Source organism: Leptinotarsa decemlineata, unplaced genomic scaffold (assembly GCF_025532065.1).
Source record: "Leptinotarsa decemlineata unplaced genomic scaffold, Ldec_3_MD MMD2_tig00000505_RagTag_RagTag, whole genome shotgun sequence".
Taxonomy (NCBI): domain Eukaryota; kingdom Metazoa; phylum Arthropoda; class Insecta; order Coleoptera; family Chrysomelidae; genus Leptinotarsa; species Leptinotarsa decemlineata.
In genome coordinates this window covers 11097407-11120803 of record NW_027412549.1, presented here as the reverse complement: position 1 = coordinate 11120803, position 23397 = coordinate 11097407, and the positions used below count along the sequence as shown (strand labels likewise).

The following is a 23397-nucleotide window of genomic DNA, read 5'->3' as shown; positions in this document are numbered from 1 at the left end:
TTAGTCAGTCCAGTGATGAAACCAGTGATATTGTGAGAGTTAGTTCGATCTCAACTCTGAGACAATAGATGTTCACTCCGTATCGTGCGACATGTGCTAACACTCGCAGCTTAAAAGGTAAGATATTATTTATCCTTAGCTCATACAAGTTGACTTCATAGGATCGTCATTCATAAGGAGACAACAGCTGGTTGAAAAAATCCAGTATTTTCACATTATCTGTCAGTTCATTGTGTACAATGGTTCTCTCTAAGAAAATCCCTTTTTGTTGTTTTTTTTTTATTTGTGTTGCGATGAGCTTATTTTAGTTACTGACCTCATATCCATAAATTTGGTGAATTTAAGTTAAATTAAATTTTAGAGTCAATTCTTCATATTTGACAATAAATAGTAGATATAGATGTTTATTATATGTAGAAATAATTATGTTGATGACATGGAAAATTATGAAGATTTTTCATTATTTTACTGTGGGTACAGGTAAGTTGTCTTCAGATGACTATTAGGTATTTTAAGAAATTTAAATGAGTGTGAAACACATTGCAGATCTGTGTGAAATTTTGAGAGCTTGAGGATTCTTCTAAGAACTTTTGCTGTTGAAGTAACATTTTGGTGACTATTTACTGCATTACAATTATAAACACCTTCTGAGTCACACACAAACACATTCAAAACAATTTTGAACTGTATCGAGGAATTTTCTGCTAAAGTGGTACATGGGATGGTAACTACTCTGTGTAAGTTGGGAGATATTAATATTTCAAGAATTTATTTCAAAATATTTAGGTATTTCTCCTCGATACAGTATTTATAATTTGAATATGGATGATAATACGGTATATAACATGAAATAATGAATTAGATCCTAGCATACCTTGCTGTTTAGGATACTGAGATTCATTAGTCTTTCCCAGTATATCAGGATTTACCCAAGTATGGCACCCAAGATGATACAAATACATCTGATTGTCATAACAAATTTCTTCTTTATTGTGTCTATGGGAATATCCTCCGAATATAACCAAATAATTTCCAAAAATATTGGCAGTATGAAATGCTCTTTCTCTAGGAACAAATTTTTCCCTCAAATGTTCTCTGGTATAATGTATTTCAGTCCAATATCGATAGTCCAATTGAAAAACAAACATCCTATCTGATAATTTGGAGAATCTGGCAACACCTGGTACAATTCCTCCATAAACTATCAGTGAATTAGTTGATGGATGAAAGACAGTACTATGAGCTACAACTCGTATATCTAACTGCTTCCCACCTCTAGGTTTGATTTCCTCCCAATTTTCATCTAGATCTGGAGCTAGTTGGATACTATATAATGTAGATGAAAACTCTCCATTCTCCTTGCTGCCTCCAAACAAAAATATCACATTATTGGCACAAGTCAAAGTATGTCTTGTAAGCGGAGGTGGTTGTAATGTTGAAAGTCTTCCCCTTAGCTGCCAAATTCTTGTTTGAACATTATAGTACCACAGATCATTCGCAAGACTACCATTCTGTAATTTTCCACCAAAAAGTACAAATCCTTTATCCAATGCACAAGCTGAATGTCCATATCTAGGAAGTGGCTTGTGCTCCTCCGTTACTCTGGAATGACGTTGTCTTCTTCGAATATGTGTTGCATTCTCACTGATTGAATAAAGAAGATTCTTCAAAAAGGAAGTCCTACTGTTTATGCCCCATTTCTGTTCCCAATCAGGGCCGGCATGTTCTATTAATTTTGCTATTGAACTGGGTTCAATAGAACTAATGAGACCCTTATCTGGTAACAAGTCACCATTCTCATCTCTCCATGTACTTGTTTGAAAATTATAAACTTCCAAATTTCCTAAGACAGTATTGAGATTGTATCCTCCGAACACATACAGAGCATCAGTCAACTTCATGTATACTGCAGAATGTGCAGCACGAGGCTGTAAACCTCCTTCCGAATGAGATAACCAGTGCCATTTGTTTCCCACAGAATCATGTTCATTTAAATTACAGGACTGTCCAGAAAATCCCGAACGGCAAACACACTGGCTTTGATCGCAATGACCACGGCTTTGATATCTTCCGCAGTTATCAGGACACAACTGTCTTGAGCAGTCGTAACCACCCCAATCAGTTTCGCACGCACACTGATGGTCATAACACACGCCATGATTTGAACAATTATTTGGGCAGTCTGTAATGGAGAATTCTGCTCGAAAACCATCCAACACATAGTTTGTATCACTGTATAATAATACTAACATATACCCAGAAGTTGCAATAACTTGCTGAGGCTCAGTCTTGCCACTGAAGCTACCAAGAAGTGGGGCATTAAAAGAATCTCCATCGTAGACGAACACATAATCAAAAGAACATTCGGTGCCCATACTACGAAAGCTCAGAGTAATATATTTTTTGCTGTCATTGGCCTTGATCAGCCATTCGCAATGGCTATCTTGGGTGTAGTTTGATCCCACAGGTCCATCACTTATGATACCCCACGAAGACTGAAATACCCTTCTAGTTTTATCACAAGGAACCAAGTCAACAGCCGCATATCCAACCACAATAAAACATATCACTATTTCGGTCAGGGAGTAATTTATTATTTGGGGTCGCATATTGTCAATCTGAGCAAAAACTTTTATAGTACAACCTTGAGCGATGATTTTTCCATTATAACATGACTTATATCGTTATTTCAAGTTGAAAGAAATTTTCTTCGAATAAACATTTTTATGTTATGATTTTTGACTTTGACAATTATTATGACTTTCATAACAAATATTTCACTTTTGACATTTTGACTTATTCTTCTTCTTAAAAGTTTATTCCTTTATGTGTGTTAGCCAAGTCATGCAGGGATTGCCAGTTGCCTCATAAAAGATATGAAAATGAAAAATATAGATGAATGAAAAGTTTTGATGTTTAATTTTTTTTGTACACAATATACCCCTCGCAGGTTGCAGTGAAGGATTGACTAGACCATTTACCTCCAATTCGTAGAATGAAATTTCATGACCGAGCTGGGCTAAGAGATAACAAAACTTTGCCATCATATCGCTGCAATATCACATTATCATATTTAGTCTTTCAACAGGAATTTCTGAACTTTAACATTTGATAACGGCCATCTTGTTGAAGCTACATCTGTCAAATTAGTTATGGTCGCTGAAATCATCCTACCGAGAGGACTATACACAATTTGGTGGATACATTTTTGAGTCCACTGCTGTCTGTTAGAGTGTTCAGAAGAATCCGAGGCAATCGATTTCGCGTGACTTCGTGACTTAGGAACTGGAGGTGAACGACCAAAGACAACGAATGGGCTCTGGAGCAGTTGGCAACTAACCCTGTGTGCTGTGTTGTTAGAAATATTGGGTTGGTCTGGTAAAGTTCTAGGACATGGTTTAGGTAGCGGATCAAAGTGAGTGAATATTTTCTCAGGAAATGACAATTCAATCTGGTGTACCGCAGGGTAGTGTGTTGGGGCCTCTTTCATTCATTTTGTATTTGAATGACATATGCTTGAGTGATACAGAGTGAATTCATAAATATTTTTGCAGAAGACACACAAATTTTTGAAAGTGATATCGATCTAAATTCAAACAATACAAAAATGAATATAACATTGAAAATTTTGGACATATTTTTAAAAATAAACAAACTGAAATTGAATGTTCAAAAAAAAACAAAAGCAATGATAATAGCAAATTAAAATAAATATGATCATATAAACATATAAATGACACCGAATTAAAAATAGAAAATACTCCGCTACAAATTAAAAGAGAATATAAATACTTTGGATGCATTGTTGATAATAATCTGATTCTTCATGAGCATGCCCAGTACATCAAAAATAAATTATCAAAAAAAAATGTTTCAACCACATTCTGATTATTTTGCAGCTCATTATTATAATTTCTCATTATCAATTTCTCAAATTACAAAGTTACAAAAAATGCAAAATAGAGGGATGAAGGTAATTCTGGGATGTAATAAATTAACACCTATAGCTTTAATGCTGGATGCACTGAAATGGTAACCAGTTGCAAGCAGATTGTTTTATATAACTATGACATTCATATACAAGATACCATAGGGAGGTCAACCTGAGTATTTCAATGAATTTGTAATTTTCAATCATAACATCCACAATTATTCCTCTGGAAATAGAGTAGATTTCCATATAAATAGATGCAAATCGGATGAATCGTGAAATCATAGAGCTTATATATGGAATAGGTACCTGCCATTTTTAATTTACTTAGGTTTCAGATAACGATGCCTGATATAATTTATTTCAAATTTTTCAAAGATTTCATCTTTAAAAACTATTGAAATTTTCTATAGAAATTAAAAAAATGTTGAGTCTTCGTAAAATTTAAAAAATGAGAATACAGGAATAAAGGTTACCACAACCTTATCAGGGAGATGAGGATACATAATCCTAACGAATATAATAACATATGATGCTCAATATAATGAATAAACTTTCTTCGGCGTGGAATAAAGCGACAATTTGAATTGTGGTTTTTTATTATTGAAAGAAAATAACCGACACCAATAAAGGAACTATGCTGGTTCTAGGACCAAATCCCATGCTTTTTCTTACGGAGTAGCTCCTTTTGCAAAAACTCAGTCCTTTTAAGGTCTTTGAACTGGTCGGTGAGGTAGGCAATCGGTAACCAGGATGAAGTGAGCAAGTAACGTTTGGGTGGTTGTATTACATGTAACCAGGACCGTCGCCATGAGGGGGATGGGGGGAGCCTCCTCCCCTGCTTTTTCGACTTGGGAAACATTTGGGAAAAGTTGGGAAGTTTTGGGCCATGAAGATAGAAAAAAATAATAGTAAAAAAATGAATGAAAATTAAAAAAATAAAAATGAGAGAAAAAAAAGGAGAGGTAATAAAAAAGGGAAAGAACCAGGAGAAGGTTGGGATTTCCCAACATACATAACTTGAAGAGAATTTTGAGTCGTTTGAAATCTTCAAAAAATTTTAATTGCTCCCAAGTAAGAAAACCGTCCTGAACAATCCACAAATTTTGAAGTGACAATTTTACAAAATTCCCAACTCTTCGCTGTTTTTTCGACTTGGAAAAGTTGGGAAAGTTCGGGCCGTGAAGATAGAAAAAATAATAGTAGAAAACAATAAGCACAATATTATTTAAGTGTTGTTTCCTTTCATTTGTATTGAATATTCCTATACATGGTGGGTATGGTGGAAGACCAAGGACCTTGGTCCAAAGTAGAATAATTCCCATTATTATTTTTATAATCACCAAAATTTATTTTTATTTGTGCATACCCTAAAATTAATATATTATAGTAGTAAATAATCCCTCGGCTTTCATTTCTTCGAAAGTTGGGAAATTTTGCTGGTGAGGTTGGGAAAATTTGGATTCCCTCCCCCCCCAGGTTTTTCTTTTCGCTACGGACCTGCATGTAACTGAACTTATAATGACAATTGTAAAACACAAACAAAGGAAAAGAACATTAGGACTTGAAACAACTGTAAAATTATTATTGAATGCGTCAGGGACTTTCAGTAAATTTGGAACTGGAACTGGAGTAGGCATTCATACCGAGGAATGGCATGTCAGAAGGGCACTAAGCAGTATCTTCGATAACAATAGTTGGATATCGCCGCGTGCAGCACGTCAAATGAAAGGGGAATGTATCAGCAGTTGATTCAGTGGGATGTCCAATGCGCCACCTGCAAATATAGCCAGGAACCAACTCCACAAGCATACTCTGGAGTGGGAGTCGGAATTATGATTAATATTCCGCAGATATCATGACTAGCTGGAATTATATTTGTTTAGTCGTGATACTAAGACGGTTCACACCGTTCTGAAGAGACCATGTCCGGTACTGATGATGGGGCAAACACCCCGAAACCGGTCTATCGGTTGGTCTGATCGACCAAACGAAATTAATTTCTGCTTGTCATTGTGTGAAGAATTTTCCAAGACACACCGGACCTCAAAGTAACGAAAGACAATAAAGTGGCCTTTTCCATCCTTATATTGAAGACAGCATAACTTTGTTTGTTTACGGGAAGTAAGTTGGACCATAAAATAGCGGCGGTTGGTTCAGTTCAGTTGATAATCGGAGGGACATTATATATTTATAAAATAAAACATTTCAGGTGGAAATATATTCTGTTTAAATAGTTTCTACAGAAAATCTGATTTATTATTAATGACTATGGAAATGAGGCCAGTTTTTCTACCACCTACTAGATTTTTATTTATGTATGGCATTATAATAAAGCGCGTGGTTTACTGGGTTAAAATAAAATTATTTCATATGAACTAATTCATAACGATGATAAATGTTAATTTCAAAAGTAATGAACTTTGCTTCATAAAATCAGATGAAGAAATTTGTGATTTATTCTCAGATTTGATAAACAAGCGGTACGGTTTGTGAGGTCTGATATAAAGAATTTTCGATTAGAAATCATGATTTCATTCAAAATTAGTATCTAAGGACCGACATTATGAAAGGGGACCTTTTTGATGTTTTTGAAGATCATTTTTATGATCTTATTCTTATAAATGAAGTTTTTGAAACTAGGTTTATATTATTTCATTATTTGACATATCCCAACCAAAAAAAGGTTGAAAAAATGACAAACGTCATTTCTTATTGAATATTGTCTATATTCAACGCGAAAGCCTCGTGCAAAGAAAGAAAAACCAAAACGGAAATCATATTTTCTGTGTGACGTAAGTTAGTTGTTAAGTGAGCAATAACAGATTTAACACCGGTTGCACAAGAATAACTATTTAGTATACAAACTGAACATTGAGCAGAAAGCTTTTTAATCTGTTGATCACAGAATGAATATGACCTATGGCACACATATGAAAAACATATTTTTCATTTTTGAATACAGTTTTTCCATTTACATTAATGATTTTTCGTAATTATAGAATTCGGCAGCATGAATTATATTGAAAAAAAAAACATAATGTCGGTCTATAAAGACCCCTAGATACCAATTTTGAATGAAATCAAATAATAATATCAAACCTCAATCGTAATTATAAATATTCATGATTTCTAATCAAATTTTTTTTATAAACGGACCTCACAAACCGTACCGCTTGTTCATCAAATCTGAGAATAAATCACAAATTTCTTCATCTGATTATATGAATCAAAGTTCTTTACTTTTAAAATTAACATTTATCATTATTATGAATTAGTTCATTTGAAATAATTTAATTTTAACCCAGTGAACCACGCCCTCTATTATAAAGCCATACATAAATAAAAATCTAGTAGGTGGTAGAAAAACTGGCCTCATTTCCATAATCATTAATAATAAATCAGATTTCCTGTAGGAACTATTTAAACAGAATACATTTTCACCTGAAATGTTTTATTTTATAAATATATAATATCCCTCCGATTATCAACTAAACCAACCGCCACTGTCTTATAGTCCAACTTACTTCAAATGTAAACAAACACTCCATAACCACTCATTACCCTCCACCCCCCTCGCCCAGAAGTTGTACAGAAAAGGATAGTACGATACCCGTTTCAAAACACATAGACATAGACATGGCAACTCTATGTCTTATTATTACTCTGAGCACCGGACGAAGCGACTATTGCATAACATCCGCGTAGCAATGGGAGGAGACTGGTCTACTGCGCCGTAAGAGAAGCAAATACCATAAAAAAGAGAAGAAGAAGTTCTGAGGTCTATTTAGTTTTTCACATTTTTTAAAGTTTTTAAATTTTTTGCTACTGAAAAGTTTTTATTGCACTTCTTTTTAGTGTTATATATAGAGGACTAGTATTGAAAATTAAGAAGTTACTCTGAACGATTTATTGTAACTGGAACTTTTATGAATATTCTAGAATATTTGCATTTGAAAAACAAAGAGGTTCTGACATGTCCCAGGCCCAAAGTGATGCAATTAATACTGATGATCAAAAATTGTCGGATGTACCTTGCGAGGATGAAATATCAAATACTGAAGAGTCACAATCCCAGTCTTTATGTTTAAAGTCCAAACATGCTGTGCCAATTCCTGCTAGTATACTTATAGAATCATTAATAAAAAAATTAATAGCAATTTATGAGTCTGATCCAAAGCAATCATCAATGATGTACAAAGTTATGTGTGATAAATTGTACAACATGAACCTTCTTGGAGAAAGTTACACAATGAGTGAATTCGAAGGAATTCGTAATGAGTATCAAAGAGTTTTCATTCATCTTCTGACTGCTTTCAAAAAGGGGGACAATTCTCTACTGTTGAGTCCCATGTGGCCGAAAGTTGAAGTACATTCTCACTATCACCTGGAATTTGAGGAAGTAGAGTTCATAGCTGGAGGAGGATTTGGACAGGTACCATTCATATTTTTATCTGTAGTTACAATCATGATTCTCCATTCATATGAAAATGATAATCATTTTCTTATGTTAATTCATTTCACTTTTCTAGTGTTCCTGATCTTATTACAAAATTTTTAAAAATAATAAAACAAAATGATTCAAATTAGTTCATATATAGTGGTTAGTAAAAAAGTAATTGCTTTAACACTATTTACAAAAATGACAAATATACTGTCTGAATTACTGTAAACTTATAGCTAGGAAACTATTTTTTGGGGAAGTTTATACTTTCATCAAAGAAAGGTTGGAGATTTGTCTTTCTTTTATAGATACTTCCATGGGAGGTGTTCAAATGACTTGGCACATTTGATTCCACCAAGAGTAGTGCATAACAAAAAAACGTAGTGCATAACAAAAAAACGTGATGGACTGTGGCTGCTCATTGTTTCGAGGTTCAACACAGTACACCTTGAACCTCACTGTTTAAGAACACTTTCATTTGGAGAACTGCGTTTATGTGGAATAAATTTCCTGAGAACGTTTTTCCAAATGAATTTAATCACCCAATCGCTACTTTCTTACAGGCACTGCTCTTAGAACGTCTTAAGGCTTTTTCTGTAGTGCTTGTGTTTTGTCCTAAAAAAAATTGAAAACAAACTTCAGTAACAGTAAATATTTTGTGACCAGGGTTTTTTATTTGCAGCAAATATTACGGTTTGAAAGGAAACATTTTTCTTGGTGTTCAAAAAGAAAAAAATCTATTAATATTCCAAGTTTATTATTTTATTTTGGCATATTCTCATTTTTACTCAATTCAGAAAATAAAATGATTCAGTTCTTTGAAAATTCTATAAATATTTGTATCTTGTTGATACTAGAAATTGTTCATCTTTTTTTTCTCTCAGGTTTTTAGAGTGAAACATAAATTAGATGGAACAGAATATGCAATCAAAAAAATTCCAATAAGATCTGAAGGGATCAAGTCAGTGAAAAATTATTTGTCAGAAGTTAAAACTTTTGCCAGTATGAACCATCCCAACATTGTTCAATACAAAGGTGCTTGGCTGCAAATCGGTGCTCCAACCATTAACAAATCATTGACAGATAGGCACTCTAAAACCCAAAGTACTGCCTCTTACAACTCAACTCAAACTCGTAAAACAGAATATATCTACCGTAGAGATTCATACTCCTTCACAGAAGAAGATAAGGAAGATCAAAGTGATTTCCAAATTGATTTTGAGAATAGCTTAACTGGAGCATGTTGTAATGCCCCAGCCACACTTACAAAACTAAGAAAAAAAAGTTTATCAGAAGGAGAATCGACAAATTCTCCCTGCAAATTGAATTTGAAAGAAATACAGAGGATAAAGTTAATAAATAGATCAAAAGTAAAATGGGCTACACTTTACATCCAAATGGCTTTGTGTCATTCGACTTTGAAGCAGTGGTTGGAGAAAAGAAATTCTGTTAGTCAACCTGAAAAAGCATTAGTCCCTGTAAATGAGCAGGCTTTTAGGAGTACCATTAATAATATATTAAAGCAGCTTCTTACAGGTGAGTGATACCACTAATAATAAATTTCTTATCGACCTTTTTTGGGTATTTTTGGCACCTCATGCAGTATGAAAAAAAATTATAATAGAGAGCTTTCAACAGGTCTACAAACGGCAAACTTTTTAGCTCACCCCGATAACTCACTGCTTATATTCAAAGTATTTTTTACAAGGAAAGTATTATATTCATCAGCAACTTTTGTATTCAATAATTTTGCCTATAAAAAAAAGTGCTGAGAAATTATATATATGAATATATATATAAACTTATCTTAACAACAGTAAATAGGTTTACGACAAGTTAAGTACTGATGAATAAAACTTTTTTTTTTTTGTTCAAAATACTTTTAATTCATACAGTAACTTATTGGGGTGAAAAAGTTGAAACAAAAAATCGATGGATCTAGCTGTTACTACGTGGTAGGAGATCATCATGAAAAATGAGAAATAAAATTTTCTATGTTTTTCACTACTTGTGTTTGTAATTAACATTACTGCAGTTTCGTTCTATAAGGACTTTTTCAAACAATTACAATAAACTGTTTATTGTAATTGCTTCAAAATATCTTTATAGGACAAATTGCAGTAACGTTAGTTACAAATATAAGTGGTAAAAAAACATAAGTTTCATTTTTCATGAAAAGTTAACCTTTTCTAGACCATTATATATTTATATTTTTTCAGATTATGAAAGATTAAAATACCCAAAAAAAGTCAGGAGACGAAGATACCAGTTTTGAAAAACAGAGATAGAATGCAATCAAGGGTTCTAAACGATACGAATTTTGCAAGCAATTAGAGGGCAGTACTTATAACCGATCATGGTTTATTCTCTGTGCCAAACATGTCTCATTTCAGAAAATATGCGGAAAATAACTATGACGTCATAAAACTCAAAATTGGTTTTTGTTCAATACCGTTCAAAACTAGTGATATATTTTTATAAAAATGATTGTTATGTTTGTTCATCTTTCAGGATTGGAGTACATTCATTCTAAAGGTGTTGTTCATCACGATATCAAGCCTAGTAACATATTCGTTCAAATTGAGCACGATGATTTACTGATACAGTTAGGTGATTTTGGATTGGCTTGTCCCCTACAAAGTGCCCGACACAGTTTGGCTTTAGGAACAAAATTGTATGCTGCACCTGAGCAAATCGCTGGAAAATGTAATTTCAAAGTGAGTTTTACCATAAAATGATAGTCAAATTTTTATTTACAATTCATTTTTTTCAATCCAAGTCTAGTTGCAGTTGGATAGACGAAAAATACACATGTGTCATCAGTAAAATACGACCTAAAAATACATATTTTTATATGTCATACTTTACTTACAAGTAAAAAGAAAAACAAAGCAGTCAACATTTGTGTTTAATCAGTGAGAGCTTTCATTTGGATATAGCTTGTTCTTAGTAAATTGAAATAGCTTTACAAACTTGATTCTTCAACAATTTCTTGAAAACCTGTAATGATTCAGTATTGTTAGATAGATAGATAGATATGTTTATTCACTTCACGGAGTATTTGTAGCCCTACATAAAAACAGTGGCAGAAAATCTTGTCTGTAAAAGTACATCACAAAATACAAGACTCAAATCTACATACATCTCGGGAATATGGACTGTATAGGTAAGAAATTAGCAGAAGGAACTTTGAAAAATAAGTATATATATGTTGATGCTGAAAAACTGAAATACATCAGACTTTTTAAATAATAATAATAATAATAATAATCTCTTTATTTACTCAGATTGATTTGTATAACCACAAGAGCAGAAGTACAAATGAAAAAGAGGAAAACGTCATACATCACACACTGACTAAAATTTTTCAATGAAAAAAAAATTGATTTAAATGAAACTCCTGATGAGAAAGAATTCCTTCAAAGACTTCAGAAATCAGTATACATCAATGTTGCGTGTATTTTGGGGAATTCTGTTATAGAATTTCATGGCTTGGTAGAGGGTGCTACGCTCATACAGAATATTTATGTGAATGGGAAACGCAAAATCATTTGTATGTCTTGTTTCATAAAAGTGGGTTTTACTGTGTTTTTTGAAAAGATTTGGGTAAATAGTTAGACATTTTATTGTTTCAGAAATATAAACTGATGGTGCAGTAAGCCACTTATTTGACCTAAAGATTTCCCTACAGGAATCCCTAGAACTTCTATTGAAAAGTACTTGTTTCACTCTTTTTTGACAGAAAAACTATACATAATTCATTACTTGAATCCTAAACTGTTATTTCTAGCCTCATGATAGAGTGGAAATTTGCATAGTGTACTGTTAATAATACTTCGAGATCAACATATTTTGTACTCTTATCCCATATATTTTCTATCATCAACGTTGATGTCCAAAAACTTCATTATCAAGTGTTACGTGATGTGGCGTTTCTAAACTGTGTTGGTTTTGAATATAAGGCAGTCGGTTTTTCTTTTATTTAGAATCAACTTTATCTCAAGAAAATATTCATTGCATTGTTTGCTTATGTCACATCCGTTCTTGATTATAAATATATGGTAAAGTGGCACCAGTCAGTCAGTCAGGAGGAGATTGGTTTCATCAGCATAGTTGATCAGATGAGCACAATTTACATTTTTTGTAGCCTTGCTCATGTCATTATTAAAAAAAAGAAAAGTATTGGGCCGAGAGGGACTGCGGGACTCCTACTGATGTGGCCAAGGCCGCTGATCTAACTTTTTTTGCTTTTATGGTTGGGTTCTTCTATCTGCTTTCTGTTTTTGAGAAAAACCAATTATAAGTGTTACCTCATATACCATATATAAAAAGTTTTTGCAGCAAAATATTGTGATCTATACAATCAAAGGCCTTGGATAAATCCAGAAAAATCCCGCAGGCCAGATCTTCCCTTTCCATTGATTCTACAATTTAATTGTTGAAGTGAACCAGAGCTGTTTCAATCAACCTATTTTTCAGATATCCATGTTTCAAATCCACTTACCATACCTATTTTTTTTATTGTCAAGAGTTCATGGGCCGCATTTATAAAGTATTCCTTGAAAAAATTTGCAACCTCATGGGGATTATTGGGTTCAAACTGTCCATTTTGAGGTGACTCTTTTACTTCTTTGATAACCTGCCACATTGCTTTGGATTTATTGTCTGACTAAGCTGGATTCCTGGCCATACTGGCCTGGAAGGTAATGAAACTGTTGACTCTCTTGCAAAGGAGGGTGCTGCAAGCAGCTTAATCGGACCAGAACCTGTCATTGGCATCGCTCTGTGCCTTGCCAAAGAAATATTGAACACCTGGATGACAAGAAGATTTATGGACTTCTGGCAGAATCTTCCAGGATTGGCTCACTCCAAGGCGTCAAGGCGTTTATCCACCCTTCTAAGCTTGATACCAAACAGATGTTAAACTACAGTAGGGATGAACTACGATGTCTAACAGGCCTTCTTACTGGTCACTGTCATTTGAATCATCATATGCAGAGACATGGACTGTCGGAAGACAATGTGTGTCGCCTCTGTTTGGAAAATGATGAAACAGCAGAGCATATACTTTGTGCCTGCTCCGCTAGGGACCGAATCAGGTTCTTAGAGTTCGGCAGATCCGTACTCTTACCATCTGACCTGAAAGACCAATCACCATACAAACCTAATTGGATTCGTTAAGAAGCTGGGTTTATTTGGCCGAGTGTGAATAGGTGTGAGCCACAATAAACCCTTGCGGGTTGCGGTGGAGGGTCGAATAGACCCACTAACTTTAGACCTAACCTAACCTATTTTGTTTGTGTAGTTTTCTTTTCTAAAAGGTTATTTTAATTCTTTTTTTGCTCATTGTACATTGCTTTATAGTTTTGGGTCAGTTTTAGAGATGGATTAGTAAAAAATCAAATAATATTTATTTTCTTTGTGTAATTTCAGGGCAAATGAGAAGTCTTTTATGAGACTTTAATTTGTTTTTTTTTGTGTTTGGAAAGTGCAACTCAAAATAAAAACCGAAAGTTGAACTAAGGTGTAAAAAAGCATCATTCAAATTTCCCGCGGTGTAAACAGCTGACCAGTTTTCACACCTATAGTAAAACCAATAATGATTGAGAGTAAAGCGTGTTGTCATATCTAAATTTTATGTTACCAGTTTATAGCAGAATCAAAATATAGTAAGCAGTAGAGTTGTAGGTTGTGGCAAATTATAGATAATACACAATTCTAGTACGATTAAAAGGTATTATTTATGACAAAAATCAGTAAGGAGCTTGTAATGAGTAATACTTATACATTTCCTGATTACGATCAGTTAAAATTCATTATTTTCTGTATAGTGTTAGATATTTATTACAACTAGTGGCAACGCTGTACGCAACGATATTTCTGTCTTTGTCACTTTACCGTAACTTCCATCTCATCGTTGCAGTCCTCACTAATGTACTTGCAGCCATGAGCCTATCATTGGTTTGTGAATTATACAGCGTGAATTGTACGTTTTACAGTTAAGTTAGTCAGCAATCGACGTGTTGTGATAACAATTGGTGAAAATAATAGTGCTAATAAGTATTTAACCGTTACATAATTATATTTCTACACCGTTCTCAAACTACTCAAAAAATGGGAGACATGGTCGGGCCTTCCACGTCGAAATAGGTAAAACGGTCGGAGTCTCGGTCAGTAAGAGAAAAACAAATTGTACTGCGAGTATTTCACTGTCTTGAAAGAGATCATCAGCCACCAAAAGATGACTTTGTGCATATGTGCTGTAATTCTACGTGTGTACCTCCGAATAACCAACCGGGCATTTCTACATCATTAAGTTCCACAATTACAAAAGATAAATTAGTTTATATGTGCTCTGATTATACCGGTGTACCAAAATCATCAATTTACAAAATACTAAGAGAAGCAGAAATTCATGGGGACGTACAAACGCCAAAAACTAGTAGCGGAAGAAAAAAATCACAGTTGATGAAGAAGCCAAAACCAGTATACGCAGAACTATTCACAGTTTCTTTTTCAGAAATGAGCTGCCCACACTACAAACAGTTCTGGAGGCACTTAGCGATCATGAATTGGTCCCAAAAATGGGTAAAGAAACTTTTAGGAAACTTGTACACGAAATGAAATTTACGTACGGAAAAGTTGACAGGAAAAGCATTCTCATTGAACGTCAAGAAATAATAGCATGGAGAAGAAACTATCTAAGAAAAATTGACGAATTTCGGAAGCTCAAAAAAAATTGTACTTCATGGACGAGACATGGGTTAACCAAGGACATACGGTCAAAAAAGTATGGCAGGATGGTAATATAACAAGTGCACGACAAGCCTTTATTGAAGATTTGTCAGTTGGGTTAAAACAGCCATCTGGAAAAGGTAGTCGTCTGATAGTTACGCATACTTATAGGAAGCGACAGTGGATTTTTACCAAATGGTGAATTAATATTTAAATCTAAGAAAACAGGCGACTATCATGAAGAGATGAATGCGAAGGTGTTTGAAAAATGGTTTGAAGGCATCATTCAACTTGCGGAACCATTACCGAAACAATCATGGAAAAAAACAGCAATTCAAGAATGGTTAATTAATAAGAACATCCAATATAACAAAGATAGTTTAAAGGCAGAACTACTTCAGCTAACAAAATTACACACAGACAAATATAAAAAATTCGCAGTGGATGAAATGGCGTTAAGTCGTGGAATTACAGTTTTAAGGTTACCACCATACCACTGCGAATTAAACCCAATAGAATTAATCTGGGCGCAAATAAAAGGATATGTGGCACGAGAAAACAGAACATTTAAATTAGTGGACGTGCAACATCACCTACAAGAAGCTATTCGAACTGTTTCTGCAGAAGACTGGAAGAAATGCATGCAGCATGTTTTAAAAGAGGAGCAAAAATGTGGGACGTAGGCAACCGTATTGAACACAATATTGAAAATAATTCACTTTGATGATAGCGATAGCAACAGTGACGAATCTGAGGTTGAAGATTAGACGAAAATTTGTACATTTACATTTATATTATATTCTGTTATCAAAAATTTGTAATTTGTATTTTCTAGTACCCCTGACGATGAGTTTAAGTTACTCGAAAGCTTGAGAATAGTTATAAAGAGTTCACTTATCGATTGCTGCAACCCAATAGTGAAAAAAAGTTATATATATATATATATATATATATATATATATATATATATATATATATATATATATATATATATATATTGTGTTTTTTATTAATATTGTTAATTTATTTGGTACCTACTATAATTACCACGATTATTACTCCGTTTTCATAAGGCCCACCTAATGACTACAACGATTAGGTAAATTACGATATTGCAAAGTTTTAATGAAACAAATAAAAAATGTGTATGAATATTTTAACTAATTGTACTAAGAATTTTTCTTTCATCCTTAACCCTCTCAAAAATTAATAAGCACGCCCCCAATTTGCTATCAACTGGGCTTACTTCTACTCTCGATCATTATTGGTTTTAGTATAAGTTGTATATAGAAATCACTTACTTATTTAGAATTATAATGACCCCAATCAGTTCAGTTATTGTTAAAGTGGAATTGTAGGTAGCTAACATATTCCTGAAGTCCCTGCAAGCCCGACTTTCAAGACCAGCTGTGTCTATATTAAAATCTCCTGGAATAATTAAATATTTTTTTGTATAAAATATCTAACATACATTGAAATTTGTTTCCAAACAGTTATACATTACTAGAGGGGACCCTATAGATTGAAACTATGTTATCTTTGTCCTATTTATCTTGCAGAATATGTCCTCAATGTAGTACATATCGTCAATGAAGAGCATATTCGGACATTCTCAACCTTACTAAAATATTTTCGACAATGCGGTGTTGCAACTTCCATTAGACAGTAGTAGCAACTTTGATTTTTCCAATGGAACACTCTGTATATAATATTAATTTTGGAATCTACAACAATTACTCGACAATTGTCTTGATATTTTCCTACATCTATCTGTTACCATTTTCGAAATATGAATTAATTAATTTTTTTTCTTTGGAAATCATGACCTCAGAAAATACTTATATATCTTTTATTAAAGAAATACTATGGTACCGAAATTCGGTTTGGAGTTAGGTGATTCACTCTTCCGCATCCCAAACTCCATTTCTGTCCTCTGAAAGGACAGAAATGGATGATGGTGATGTGATATGATAAGCGGCTTTGCCTCTCTCTGCCTCAGCAAATTGCGTTTATGCATTATTTCTTGATTGGATTTGTTATGCTGTATGGCCATTGCTTTTTCATCACTTTGTAGATCACTTAATAGTAGGTTTTATACCTATTTGGAATAGAAACCTTCCTTTACTGGGGTAAGTTTTTTTAGTGCAGTTTTTTTATAATTTCATTTGCTTTAAAAAAAACGCTGAACATAGTACTATGAACAGGCGAGTTATATAATATAAATATTGATCATATCTAACTTAGATCCTCCTAAACATTTGATTATTTGAATGTTCTAATTATCAAATGATATTTTATTTTAATGTTGTTTTCGTTTTTCAACAGAGATAGTGGAATATTTTATGTAGTCATTGGATAGTTTTTTTTTACGTCATATAATATGAATTTTGTTTTCCGTGGTTGGCAAAATTCTGAAATACTACTGTTTTAAATCCGGTGACGCCCGATTCGAAATCAATTTTTTTTAGTTTCCTCCTACTCACGACCCAAAGAAGCTTCCTGACTAAGAGCTCTGTGCAAGTGTACCTTTTGATAAAAAAAAGGTTACAATATTTCAAAAACGGTAACAGATAGGTATAGGGAAATATCGAGAAAAGTTGTTGGGTAATTGTTGTAGATTCCAAAAATAAAATTATATACAGGGTGTTTCATTTGAAAAATCGAAGTTGCTACTACCTTCTAATGGGAGTGGCAACACCGCACTTCTGAAAATATTTAAGTTGGGTAGAGAATGTCCGAATATGTACTCCATTTGGAAAGTGATCTGCTGTCTGGTCACCAGAAACGTCTAATGTGGCACCCACCGTGAATCAGCCTGTATATCGCTGAATCTCCATGTTGGTTTTCTGGTCTGCAATGACTCTATACTAAGTTGTGTCCTTTGAATTATTGAAGTTTCAGACCAAGTTGTGTTTGCCAGGTCTCCCAATCATTGTTTTTTCTTGTTAGCGTGTTTCTCTTAGTTTCAGCCATATTAGGGTTTATTATATATGTATATTTTACCCAATATTGTGTGAACTGGAGGATTTACATTAATGAATGAGTAAATAAACAATTTTCTTGGATTTTGAGACCATTTGATGACATTAATATCATTTGGCACTTTGAATTGTTTACATAGTTTTTATTAAAAAGTTTTTATGATTTCAATTCTTTTATATTTATTACATAAATTGTTGTATTCACAATATATAAATTGTAGGCACTTCATATTTCATAGCGAGTAAATTTTATATTGTAGTTATAAGTTTCAACCCAGGAATATCTCTGTCTTATATTCCACATATGGGAATTTTTAAATTTCCAGATATCGAAGTAGAAAAATGGAATATAAAGTAATGATACTAAAATGCTAATGAATTTTATGAAATTTATCAAAAATCGTAACATGGATTTTCACTATTAATGTATTAATTAAAAAAAAGCTTTCTTTCATTGAAAGGTGGGGTTGTTTGAAGCGTTAGTCACACCATTTTGTTTTCATTAGTTTGTCGACACATATCGGATGCACAATTTGGTGATTCATATGTATTTTGTCGTCAATCCAACTGTATCTTAATCTTGGTTTATCTAATAAACAAGCACTTTTTCACCAGAAATGCAATAATCTTCTCGACACTCCACCTAGTTTTCTTCATCTCGAGAAGTGTCTTACATTTTTTGTGAATGGGAAAACAGTGTATTAGATTTATTCTACGCCAGAGGTTCCAATTTTACCTTTCATGAATTCATCTAATTTTATTACTTGTTGGCAATTTTTTATTTTAATATTTGCTTAATCGGTTATATTTATGTAGTGCTTTTTCCAAAAGTTTGAATAGAGTTTTACATGAAGTTCTTTGCAATGCAATGTTGCAATACAATTTTCACTCAAAGCAAGAATGCAAGAGAATATTAATTCAGCATTAAAATACGAATTGAGAAGTGTGTTTTATGTACCTATCACTATGTACCTATATATTTATTTGTGAGGTTGTAGTCAATAGCTGGGCTGATAAAAAAAATGTTTCAAATCATCTGTTAAAAAAAAAATCTTTCAAATCATCTAAAGGAACAATTCATTCTTCAGGCCAGTCTCAGCTCCCTACACTGTAGGTTAATGGACTGACACCTATCAGAAAACAACTACTCCCCTGGCTAATACCACGAAGGGCGTTAGATTTTATCCGACAGATGTCAGCACAGGATTCTTCACTGAAGTTATTCCTGCATTTGCTGTTGGCGATACAATTGCCGCAATAGATTTTAAATTATTGGAACGATGATTTCCGATAATTAAAAATCGAATTCCTTCAGAGTATCATTCCTCGAACTAGGCTGAATCGGACAACAAACAACATGTTTGTCATCGCCCCATCTGTCTGTGATTAGTTGTTTTCTGATAGGTATCAATCCATTAACCTACAGTGTAGGAAGTTGAGACTGGCCTGAACGAATTGTTCCTTTAGATTATATAATTTATAGCCAGGCTTCAAGTATGCCCACTGACTGAATGTGAAAAAAAAACTTTGTTAAATGTCAAGCTTTCGGTATATTTTATTCGTTCGTCAGGACAATAACGTGAAAATAAAATATAAAATGGAGAGGTGCATATGACATGCCTAAGTTCACGTGAAAAACACCTCACCCCTCGACTCTCATGTGGACCTACGACTTTGTAGTTACGTGTGGCAGATGCCCGACAAAAAAACAACAACTAACCCAGCTAATGCTGCGCGGGAGGTTTAAGTAAAATCATCAGGCACCTGTGTAACGTTTTCCATTTGGAAGATTCCTCGCAAGTTAATTCCGGCATATGAAAAGCAGACATTTATTTCATTTGGTTGGTACGACCAACCGATAGACCTGTTTCGGGGTGAAAAAACACCTTACCCCTTGACTCTCATGTGGGCAAGGGGTCATGTCAAAAATAAAAATCATAACTCTGCTTGACTTGGTCAAGCTATCTCTTCTAATGGGCGTATAATTTATTAAGATGTGGATTTTTTTCTTTGAATAACGTTACAAAAGTTACTATTTATGTTGCTGACATTATCAATGTCAGTTTGTTTATTGATACAATCAGAAGACATATTGATTTCGATCATTTTAAAAAAGGCGTTTGGAAATATTTTTTTTCTGTACCAAGGTAAAACTTAGATATTAGGTAATTTTGTTAATGTCCTGTTTCTGTAGAGTGTTGTGCTAACACACATGATTTCTTAATTAGTTTTATATCACTTTTATGTGATGTTATGCTATCATTAAGAATTCTAGATGTTAGAATATAATCCAAGTTACAATTATTGTTTCAAGGAATGTTATAAAAGTCATTAGATAAATTGATGGATATATCCGTTTTTACAAGGTACGAGATCATCATGAAAAATGAAAATTTCTGTTTTTTACCAATTTTATATGTAACTAAAGTTACTGTAGTTTTGTCCTATAAGGACATTTTCAAACTTACGAATTAAACTTCTTATATTTGACTTTTTTATATTATCAGTTTTTTTTTCAATTAAGTATTCAAATTCTTCATAGTTTTAATATTTTTTTGGTATATCATGATATTTTGTTTATTATGAAAAAGTTTTATGATATTTGAAAATAAATTTCCTAGATTAGGTATAGACTCAAGAAAAATTGATAGGTGAATTATCATTACATAAATTTCTGTTGATTATATTCAGAATTTGTATTAGTCCTAGTATTGAAAATTATTTTATTGAGAAGTTTTCTGGGAATAAGAATTTTCGATCAATATGTCTCTAAGAAGTCTGTTTTTTTTTGCTTGAGGGAAGGGTGTACTATAAAATATACCAATTAGTGATCAAGGAATTATCAGTTCTACAGATACCTCTTGTATCAAGAACAGGAAGAATGTTATTATCTATTTCGATAGTGAATTGTGAATTGTAATTTTTTATCATATCTATGGGTAACATCAAGAATTTCATGAGATTTGTCATATAGTATTGCACAAATGACATCGTCAAAGTATTTTTTTGAAAATGAACTTTCAAAACTTAGTTTGAGAAGTGTATTTTCAAAAATATCGTCCATTACATACCGAGCTATAATAGGAACTCCCATTGGTATACCAAGAATTAGTTTATAGTATGTACCTCTCCTCGATAGTCTTCAGTCACGGTTTGATCTCTGATATCCTTTATAAAAACTCAACATATTCTAAATTAAAATTTCAAATTTTCCGTCTCTAGAACCAAAAAAGTTATTTATTTTTCATAACCCATTTATCCCCTACATCAAAAATGAAATTCCAGCAAAAGAAAAACCGTCACAAAATTGAAATATATTCCTTTCATGCATGCTGTCATGTAAAATCTCCTCATCACGAAACCCTGCATTCATCTCATTTATGCTAACCTGTTAGCTACTAGCCCCCTTAGAATAACGGTCTTTATTGATTCATATGAACTCAGATAATTGACTCTTTGGATTTGTTTTCAAAGTAAGACAAACTCTACAGTTACACCTGACATCTAATTGGACTACATACACATTTTAGACTATCAGATATTTACTAATTATGATTAAAATTAAGACTTGCCAAAATTGATAGCCTTAGATGAAAATAAAAATCAGTAAGGAGTTACTGCTATACATTTATAAGAAAATTCATCTTTTGTTGCTGAATCTGCTTGTATGTGTTTTGTGCAACCAAGTATCGCCCATTCATGTTCTTGGCTACACTATATTGACAAGAGGCAACAAATTCCTAATATTTATCCATGGTTGTTTGCCTATTTGAATGCTTTGTCCAAAAATGGAATTATAGTAATATAAATATTTTCACTATATTCAACATAAGATAAAATGAAGTGTATTCACATTTTCATCATATTTTAATTTGTTTTAATGAAAACATTATTTTTAGAGCGACATATATTCTCTGGGAATCGTTCTGTTTGAATTGGTTGAAAATTTTGGAACGGATATGGAACGTGTTCTCAAAATAACTGATCTCAGAAAAGGGCATATTCCGTCAAATCTCTCTGTCAAGTATCCTGATATAACACAAGTTATTAGTGAGTTGGTAGTTAGAGATCCTGAAAAAAGACCTGATACAACAACACTGCTGAACACTTTAAAATCAACAGAAACTCAACAAGTGGAACAATTGAAGGTGCAACTTGCACAAAAAGACGAAGAGATTATGCATTTAAGAGAATTGCTGAAATCTCATGGAATCAAAGCATTATGAAATGTGATATTTCAAAGTAGCATGGAACAAATACATTCAATGATTGATAATTATTTTGTTGATGACGATGGGAAAATAGTTTTGCTCATTTACTTATTTTCCTGTTTTTTGCTTCATTCTTCAGTTGACAAATCATTGTTTGAGTTAATTAGCTTATTTGTTAGTTGGAAAAGTATTGACAAATATAAAACTTCACACGTTTTTTTTACTTACAACACCTAAACCAATTTAATCAGCTGCTCTAGGCCAAGTGTTGTTATGTGAAGAGTTGTATAAATAAGTGTCTTTTATTTCTGTTGATGAGGGTGGGTGTCTATCTAACCTTTATCATTTCACATTCAGCAAAACATTTTATTGTGTATTTATTAACAAATGAAATTGATCTGACATTATGAATTTTGCGATTTGTTCCTATGTGTCGCAATTTAACATTGAATAATTGTTCTGTGCTACTTTTCTTACTTATGTTAACTCAAGACTGATAAAGTAATTTGTCCTCGAGTTTGTACAAAGTGGGTTTAACTCTGACTGTAACCATTTCTGATTTATAAGCCGATTATCAGGGAAAATTAAAATTTTTTAGGGGAAACAGAAAGGAATTGATATTATTCAAATTTAACTTTAGATGTATCTTTAATCATACAAGAGTTGAAAAATTGTTTGGCGTTTTGGAATCTGGAATGCCTGTTAATTGGCTTATTGCCTTCGGTCAATGAGTTTGAAACAATTTTTTAGTTAGTAATTATTATTTATTTATGTGTTCCAAGTTTTCTAGAACACTTAGTTCTAAGTAGTCTGTCTAGGAGTATCCAATTTTATTATATGGAAACAGACATGGAAAATGCGCCTTTTGCATTTTCTCTTGTTACTGATTGTAAGAAATCAAAAGTGATATTTTCTATGAAATTTGTACTGTTTTTTTGAATAAACCATTTTTGACTTTTTTTTTCTATACTTTCTGCACCTGTGGCCATTGAATCAGACATTTTTTATATTCATTTTTAGGTGGTAATTTAGAGCATACATTCTGGTGCACACCATAGAATTGAAAAATAATAGAAGCGAAATAAATGATTCTCA

At 32.9% G+C, this 23397-nt stretch overlaps 2 protein-coding genes across 3 annotated transcripts in view; one reads left to right on the top strand and one right to left on the bottom strand.

Annotated features, from left to right (window-relative positions):
• Positions 1 to 2781, bottom strand: part of Megf8 (Multiple EGF like domains 8) — a 68976-nt gene extending 66195 nt beyond the window's left edge. The window contains exon 1 of one of the 2 annotated variants that reach the window (XM_074173937.1): positions 875 to 2781. In XM_074173937.1, coding sequence (XP_074030038.1) covers positions 875 to 2609 — 1735 coding nt within the window. In that variant the 5' untranslated portion in view covers positions 2610 to 2781. The remainder of the gene's footprint in view (positions 1 to 874) is intronic. The other variant, XM_074173936.1, reaches the window with a different exon arrangement.
• Positions 2782 to 7574: 4793 nt separating this feature from the next.
• LOC111504868 (eukaryotic translation initiation factor 2-alpha kinase 1) lies at positions 7575 to 23260 on the top strand. Its single transcript, XM_074173935.1, has 4 exons — positions 7575 to 8366; positions 9260 to 9911; positions 10887 to 11092; positions 21991 to 23260. The coding sequence occupies exons 1-4, from the start codon at positions 7908 to 7910 to the stop codon at positions 22315 to 22317; spliced, it is 1644 nt and encodes a 547-aa protein (XP_074030036.1). The 5' UTR covers positions 7575 to 7907; the 3' UTR covers positions 22318 to 23260.
• Positions 23261 to 23397: the final 137 nt, after the last annotated feature.